The sequence below is a fragment of the Glycine soja genome, chromosome 11 (genome assembly GCF_004193775.1).
Source record: "Glycine soja cultivar W05 chromosome 11, ASM419377v2, whole genome shotgun sequence".
Classification (NCBI taxonomy): Eukaryota; Viridiplantae; Streptophyta; class Magnoliopsida; order Fabales; family Fabaceae; genus Glycine; species Glycine soja.
Window position 1 is genome coordinate 42,181,848 of NC_041012.1, and position 8,830 is coordinate 42,190,677.

The window sequence follows — 8,830 nt, forward strand, 5'->3', positions numbered from 1 at the left end:
AGAGTTTAAAGTTTATGCATTTTGAATATAAATTGATTTTACATTATCAACTAATAAGAAATTATTATTATTATTATTATTATTATTATTATTATTATTATTTAAATAATTATTGTGATTAGATGAAAATATAATAATCTTTATAATATTAGTACGATGCACTATTTATTTTTACTTTTTCTTCTATTTCTAAGAGGGATATTATACGGTGATGAATACTATCTATTCCTAGTTTTTCTTCTTCTTCTGTTTGTTCATACTCTGATAAGAATAAATTAAGAGTAAATGGTAAGTTTTAATAGTTGTCAATAGTTATATTAAAATCATCCTCAAACTATTAATAATGAAAATTATTTCATTTGATACATTTCATTAAATAATTTGATCCTTAAATTTTTTTAAAAAAAATACATTAACTTTTTACTACTTTTATGTTGTTAGTTTTTATTACTGTCATTTTTTTATTAACAGTATTTAATTTTTATTTTTTTATTTTAAAAATTTAGAGAGACACAGTACAAATAGCGGAAATTACAGAAAAGGATACAGAAGATAACCAACAAAAAAAGAAGAAAATAAGACAGCCTCCGCATACGCATTGCAAAATAGGCAAACCTATACCAAACAAAAACTCAGTTTCTAGTTATTTCGTCTCAGCCAAACATTCCCTTTGGCCCTAAACTCGGCTATTATCGGATCGTTAATAATTGAAAAAAGACATGCAAACCATGTGTCACTGTAATGTACCGTGTACGTATAGTTAAAATAGCAACTTTTAGTTCCTTGAGTGATTTTCAATCTTGACGTTGTCTCTTCATTCATAATTAAAATTTTATCACAGTAACTCGAGTAATAAAGATTTACATTAAAGATCAGGATAAGTTACTGACATGAAACTCTTAACTTTAATTTAAAACACTTGGACAAGTATATCTGAATTTTGTCCATTTTATATTCATTATTCTAACAGCATGAATTGTGCTAACAGGTTGTAACTAACGTGTAACTTGGGGCAGTGTACACTCACCCTGAAAGAAGAACCCATGAAACAGACCTCTTATCCTACTTTTTTCCGCAAACGTTTGGATTCAAAACCTTTTAGTTACTTCTAACTAACTGCTTTGAGGAATCTCGTGAAAGCTGCTTTATCAAGTTTTTAGTTTGTGTTTCTTGCAAGTAATGACAAACCTCCCTTCTCTTCCTTTCCTTTCCCTCTCTTTGGCTCTACTCAAATATTCTGACCTTATATAGACACCTTTTCACCAAACCTATGCTGCAAAGACAAAGGTGACCAAAACAGAAACACCAGAGGCTGCTAAAAGGTTCTACTTCTACAAGCCATGGACATCAAAATAGAAAGTGATGATTCTCAGAATGAGGAGAATGAAGAAAGGCTACCACTCCTGAGAAATAGTGAGGTGCCAGAAGCAGAGAGGAATCTGATTCAGAAAGCCATTAGCCAGACATTTCAGAGCACCGCACATTTGGGCAACCTTTTACCAACTGGCACAGTCCTTGCTTTCCAACTTCTGTCCCCGATCTTCACAAATGTTGGCAACTGTGACTCTGTCAGCAAGGCCATGACTGCTGCACTTGTATCTCTCTGTGGTGCCTCATGCTTCATGTCATGTTTAACTGATAGCTTCCGAGACAGCAAGGGGAGCATCTGTTATGGGTTTGCCACCCTCAGGGGCTTGTGGGTCATTGATGGATCAACCACCCTTCCACCTCAACTTGCCGCAAAATATCGCCTAAAGTTAATAGATTTCATGCATGCAGTGATGTCAGTTTTGGTATTTGCAGCAATTGCATTGTTTGATCAGAATGTGGTGAATTGCTTCTTTCCAGCACCCTCAACTGAGACACAGGAAATCCTCACAGCATTGCCAGTGGGTATTGGCGTTTTGGGCAGCATGTTCTTTGTTGCATTTCCTACACAGAGACATGGAATTGGCTTCCCCCTTTCAACAGATTAATCGTCCAGTTCTGTTTATATTAATCTTTGTTAATGTCACCGATTTCAAAAATTTAGTTGGTTGGATTCATTCTTGTGCTTGGAACCATTTACTTATATTCAATTGAAATTTATTATTTAAATCGTATATTATTCAATTTAATTTTTCAATGCTTTTGTTTAATGTATTTAAACCTGGCTTAAACTAGAAGGACTTCTCCGTCAATCCATTCATTAGAACTTATCAGCATTATCATCACGCAAGCAACATTTTACGCCAAGTTAGTTTTTTTTTTTTTTTTAATGGGGAGCTGATTGCTTGAGCAACTTTTCAACGAATTGAATCTTTCCTTAAACACTTGTCTTTCTTTAATAGTCTTATATCCATTAACAAGGGACCGCTGCTTAATTCAGATTTAAAAGAGTATACATCCAGAAAAACTTGATAGTAATCAGCCCGAATTTGTAAATATTCAAGAGTGGTTATTCAATAAGTCAATGAAGTACTTTACCCCGTAGTTAATAATAATGTTAACTCATCATCATTCATCATTAAGTGGCTATCTAGTAGCTTGTATTCCCCTTTTGTAAAAAATATGTGCATAATGTGAATCCAACATTAAACAAAATTCTAATAAATTATTTCCCTGAGGAGTCAGGCCATATGAATTGCACTCTGCGAATATGTGCATGGTCAGTCACTGAAAATAAGAGGAGAAAATGTTAGTTTGGATCTGCAATAGATTAGCTGTCAAAATTGTAAAAGCTAAAGATAAAACTATCTTTTCAAGAAAAATATTTTTCTTCAAATTCCATGATACAATAATTTAGACAGGATTCACAGGAACTAGTAATTATATGAAGTTCCCCCAAAAAAAAAAGACTAGTAGAATTGAATTCCTGTACTTGTGTAATTCTATAAACTGAATTTAGACACCTGAAATTCAGTTCCTGAACTTTAGGGGGGTTCTAAAGATACAGCAATTGCCTAGAAATTCAAGAATCTCTTTTTCTATTTTTTAGCGGTGGAGTCACATGATGATCAACTCATTGCATTTAAAAGATGGCTAAACTATACAATAAAAAATTACAGATTTACTTAGCACAAATACCAAACATGCAATTAAAGGGCTCAGCATAAAGTTAACCAAGACTAAATACAATAATAATTTAATAAGCAAGCTTTCTGCGCATAACACATTTCCATTAGCAATTAAATAACAACCTTTTACAACAGAAAGAAGTCAGGGGACCATGTGATGCCAAAGGTTTTCAGTAAGAACAATTCAATGCATATATGTAATCTATGGAACCACAAACTTCAACTTTCAGCTTCGACAAACTTCTGCTGCAGCTCAACCAGCAATTGCTCAGTGGCTTCTCTCACTTTTTTCCGGTCCCAAAGTCCACCAATTACTACATTCCATACTCCCTCATCTGGAATGCAACCATCTAATACCATCTCTTCAAGAATCCGAGCAGCTTTGTGCAGGTCTCCTCTCTTGCAAAAACATTTGACTAAACAATCAAAAGTGTCAATTTCAACAGAGATGCACCTAGTGCGCATACTAAGATACAACTGAAATGCACGAGGTGGATCAACATTATTACAAAGGCCCTGGACTACCATGTTATGCATCCTAACATGAAGGCTCCAACTTGCTCGATTTGGTGAGATACCACCAAGCACCATCTCATCAATGAAGTTTGCAGCTTCTTGATAACTGCCTGCAGCACAGAGGCCACTTATGATTTTTCCATACAACCCTGCATTTGGTTTCAAGCCTTGAATCCTCATCCTGTCAAGAATCTCCACAGCCTCACGAAGCTTTCTTTCTTTGCACAGTCCATTGATTAAAGTACTATAAGTGACCATGTTAGGCAAATGGTGCTTTTTGTCCATTACTTCTAATAACTGCATTGCTTGTGATGAATGACCACCTTTACATAAACCATCCATCAGAGAACTATAAGTAAAAACATTTGGCTCAATGTCATTTCTTTTCATTTCTTCAAGCAATCCTATAGCTTCATCCAAATTATTAGACTGACACAAGCCATGTATCAAACTAGTATAGGTAACAACAGAAGCTGAAAAACCTTTTTGCTCCATCTCTTTGAATAGTTCCTTTGCCTCACTGATATTTCCGAGTCTACACAGCCCATTAATCAATGTACCATACGTATATGAATCCGGCTGACATCCACGGTTGGGCATCTCCTGAAATATTCGTAAAGCAGAATCAACAGTCTCCTTGTTTTTGCAGAGGGCCTTGATCAAAATATTGAGAGAAACAACGCTAGATGGAATACCCAATTCTCTCATCTCACGGTAAAAACCAATAGCCCTCTTTACATGGTTTTCCTCCACAAGAATATCAAGTATTGTAAGGTATGCCTTTTGTGTTGGCCTAAGCTGAAAACCTTCCATCTTGTGGAAAACCCTGATGGCATCAAGGGGCCTATGCACGCGTCCATAACCCCTACATATACTTAAAAATATGTCCTCTGTAACCATGCATTTTTCTTGCTTCATTCTCTCCAGCATCCCTTCCGCTGGTCTAAACTGGTTCACAGTGACTAACCTAGAGATGATAAGACCAAAAGTTTCATGATCATGACGAAACCCATTACCATACTCAGCAGTTGCAGAATCAAACATGTTCACAGCTTTGTGCACGTCCTTTTCTGCCTTGATTAACTGCACAACTAGGGAATTTGTGATTTGCTTTGGCCACTTGAACAAAGTTTTACTACCCATAACTCCAATTTATATTATAAATACTTAAAAATGGTATATGTTTAGGAAACATCCAACGCTATTTTCTCACAAGGTAGCTGGCTCCAATAATGGAGTTTGTTTTACTCACGCATTTCATCAAATAGGTCTTCTGCAGTACGATGCATATGAACCATCAAATGTCAACCTCCGCGAGCCGTGTTAACTAAAGATTAAATTGAAATGAAACCATTCAAATAAAATTTAGAAAAAAAAAAATGTTTCAAATATTTTAAACGGAAATATAGCTAGATCTCCGAAAATTCAATAAGGATAGCATGGTTACCTTGTTTTTTGGGAGTGCAACATCGTTATCGTTATTGGTACGATTGTCGCGAAGAGAATGGAAGTGTATATGTTTATGCCGCAAAAATGTTGTCTCAATCGCTTGTAATGGACTGCCATCGTGCGTGGCAACGTGGGCTTTATTTCTTCACCTTTGAGCCACTCAACGGGCCCTGCTATTTTCCCCGCGGGTGTTACTACTCCTATAATAATTGCTGCTGGTTCCTACAAAACTTTAAAATCCTTGAAAAAAAATCATTTTACCTCTATGTTCATCCTTCCTTTTACCTGTGCTCTCCTCGTCATCCCTTTTAAATACATCACAAAAACACGATTGTCATCTTTGTTGCCACACACAAAGAAATTGCATTTTTATTTAGTATTTTAAAAAATAAACAATGAAAACATAATTCCTTTTAATTTTTATTGAGACACATAATAAAATCATATTTTTAGTATGTATTTTTATGATTTTTTATAAATTATAAATATAAGTTATCTTTTTTTAATTAATCAAATTGATTATGATATAATTTATTATTTTAAATAGTACTCAATATCATTTAAAATTAAATTAATTGGATACATTTTATCATTTTTAAAAGTAATCAAATTAATTATTAATTATTATAAGAATAAGAATTACTTTTATTTATCATAATCAAATTCGTTCATGATATTATTTTAATTACAATTAAAAAGAGTAATTTATGTTACATTAATTTAAATTTAAATAAAAAAAGATAATTTATATGACAATTAATTTGATTATTGTTAAAAACAATAATGCGTGTGATCATTGATATAATTTGTATCAAAATTAATTCAAGTAAAAAAAAAGTAACTTGATTTTGCAAATAATTTTTCAAGAAAAAAACACCTACCAGGAAACATTCGATGGTATAAAAATGAGGTGTGAACAAATTATACTACGAAACGTGTATCTGTTTTGGATTTTATATGCGAAAACACCTTTTCATTGAATGTTTTGTATGCATCCCTTGAATTACAACGATTTTGCACCACAACGGAAATACGTGTTTTTGTTGTTAATTTTATAAGTTGTTATATAATAGAATCATGATTTTGTACGATATTTTTGGAATAAACAAAATTTAGCCTCTTTATAAGGAACAAAAACAATTTGCATAGGATCAATAATTTCTTTTCTACCAATATTATTAAAAAAATAAAAGAAAAAAAATCACAAATACTATATACCTTTTTGCAATATTGCCTGCCTGAGAGATATGACTCATTGGAGTCTTGTACCTAGGAAACATGGATACGGGTCATCTGTAAATCTGAATCGTCTCAAACCGACCCGAAAATTTTAGTTGGATCATTTATGTATTTTGGTCAAAATTGAACGGAATTGATTAAAACTTGTAGAGTTGTTTGATTTAGCTTAAAATACTGTTAATATTTGGACTCCAAATATTGGAATTGTAAAGTGTTGGAACTATTAGTATTAGAACTTTTTAAGGTATTACTTTTAAGTACATTGTTATTTGTTTCATCTTTTTCATATTTATTTTTGTTGTTATGTTTATAATATTAATAGATCATATTTTATTCATGTGTTTCAGCAAATCTGGTTGCAGCAAAGCGTATTGTAGGAATTTAGTTCATAGAAAATAATTGTGATTTAGACTATTATAATATTTCTCGTTGAACAATATATCTATTTTATTTTGTATTTGTCTATTTTAAAATATTATGTTGATGATATTAGATTAATTAATTTTACTATTTTTAGACATTTGATAATATTATTTTAATTGTATTGAATATTTGGATGAATCATGATATAAAATAGTAGTTATAAGAAAAAAAGATCAAATTTAAATGAATAACTCATTGATCTGAAACGAACCAAACTATTCATAAATAAATTAAGTTGAATTAAGTTTTTTAAAAAAGTTAAAAATCAAACTAAATCAAAATAATCAAATTTAACTGAATTGAATTATAAATTTGACTAAAACAAACCTAAACCAGCCTAGAACACACTTTTACTTGTATCCTTTGACTCGATCACCCACAGTAATGATTGTAAAACTTTTGTTAGTTGAACCATTTTGTTCCTTTGACCATTAGTTGAAAATTTTCAAAAACTTAGAATGAGTCCACACACCAACCAACGGGTGTGATATTATCATAAACTCAAACATGTGCAATTCCAAGGTAAAAAAAATATATCAAATGTTGAATTTGGTCTCAAATTGTACTGCATTTCAAGAAGGGAAACTATTCAATTTATTAGTTTATAATAATATAATAACTCTAAATATCCGAAAATTGTATCAAATTACTATTTTAGCGTCCACAATGTAATTACTGTAAATTAACTATTTTTTTTTTACTTTCTCGTGAGAAGAAAAAAATGTTTTTCCTTTTGGTCAATGGAAGAGAGAAACGTTTGATGATTGATTGCTGAATCTTGATCCTTGGTGAAATGAGATGAGACCATTCTTCAGGCCCAAAGAACACTGTAAGTCCAATGCGAAGCCCAGTTGATGATGTATGTGGGGCATTTTCTTCTGCACGCATCCTCATACGGATTTGCAAATCCTTAATTGCCTTACGGATTGTGGATTTGTTTAAATTTTTAAAAAAATATTTTACGAGTTAATTTAAAATTATTGACTCATGCAAGATGAAATCTATGACTTTTAGATATTAGTACGACGTTCTAATCAACTGAACTAATAAATTAATTATATTATAATATAATTAATATCGTTATATATATCACTAGAATTTTTAATGTATATTTAATACACATAAGTTTATATAATAAATTTTATAATAATTAATTTTGATCTAATAATGTATTTTTTTAATATATATATATAAAATACATTAATAAATTTATGATTTTTATTTAAAATTGATATATGTAAAAAATATATTATTAGATTAAAATTAATTGATATAAAATTTATTATGTGAACTTATATATATAAAAAATATATATTAGAAATTTTAGTGTTATATATAATGATTTTAATTATTTTATAACATAATTAAATTATTAAATCAGTTGATTAAAATATCATCCTAATAAATAAGACTATTACGAATTCACAATCAGCTTTCCGGAAGGACAATGTTAGAATTATGGTTGGATGTAAAAGAAAAATATGATGGGTGCAGGAAGAAAATCAGTGTATGTGGCAGCCGAAAGAACCATTGAGGGGTCCACAACAACAGGAACCTTATCATCGATCCGATCCAGTAATTCTTCTGTCTCCGATTCCCTCACACACTTATGAATTGACCAAGTTACATTGAAAAGTAAAATAATAATATTAATTATACAAAGAAAAGCAAAACCAAAACCAAAAGAAAATTCAACGAAGAAAAATCAAACGCCAGACAAGAAAAGAAAAGAACCTCGGAATAAAAAGTTCATCAAAAACACACGCAGAGTCACCAGTGAGAGAAAGATTTCATTTTAGTTATTAATAAAAAACACAAAATTTAGAAACATAAAGAAAAGAAAAGAAAAAAAAAAAGGCATTCTTCTTTCTTGGGGTTTTGTTTTGTAGTTGGCCCTCCTGTTTGACACGAGCATCAAGCGATCACACCGTTCGTTCATAAAAAACCAAATAAAAAAGAGAGAAGAAAAACAGATTAAGATTGCTATTCTAATTAATAACTAAAAAAAATTAATATGAAAGGAGTTATAGCAGTCAAGAAGAGCAACTGTTGTGGTGGTTGTTGTTGTTGTTGTTGGGTTATTATTTTTGTTTATCAACAATTTTCATTCTTTTTATTACTATTGTTTTATGTTTTATTATTTGTTT

At 31.2% G+C, this 8,830-nt stretch overlaps 2 protein-coding genes across 4 annotated transcripts; one reads left to right on the forward strand and one right to left on the reverse strand.

The window, feature by feature from the left end:
* Positions 1–1,202: 1,202 nt before the first annotated feature.
* LOC114374054 (protein DMP4-like) lies at positions 1,203–2,097 on the forward strand. The gene has a single exon (XM_028331647.1). It carries the CDS (start codon positions 1,341–1,343, stop codon positions 1,974–1,976), a length of 636 nt encoding a protein of 211 aa, XP_028187448.1. The 5' UTR covers positions 1,203–1,340; the 3' UTR covers positions 1,977–2,097.
* Positions 2,098–2,446: 349 nt separating this feature from the next.
* LOC114374055 (pentatricopeptide repeat-containing protein At5g46100) lies at positions 2,447–5,307 on the reverse strand. Of its 3 annotated transcripts, XR_003658516.1 has the most exons (3): positions 5,020–5,307; positions 3,180–4,899; positions 2,447–2,655 (listed from the first exon to the last, which is right to left on the reverse strand). XR_003658516.1 is itself a non-coding variant. In XM_028331649.1 (2 exons), the coding sequence occupies exon 2, from the start codon at positions 4,713–4,715 to the stop codon at positions 3,276–3,278; it is 1,440 nt and encodes a 479-aa protein (XP_028187450.1). In that variant the 5' UTR covers positions 4,716–4,845; positions 5,020–5,307; the 3' UTR covers positions 3,049–3,275. The 3 variants fall into 3 exon arrangements, 2 of the variants coding, with proteins under 2 accessions (XP_028187450.1, XP_028187449.1); XM_028331649.1 differs by lacking the exon at positions 2,447–2,655 and having other exon boundaries at positions 3,049–4,845; XM_028331648.1 differs by lacking the exon at positions 2,447–2,655 and having other exon boundaries at positions 3,049–4,899.
* Between the last annotated feature and the right edge of the window lie 3,523 nt (positions 5,308–8,830).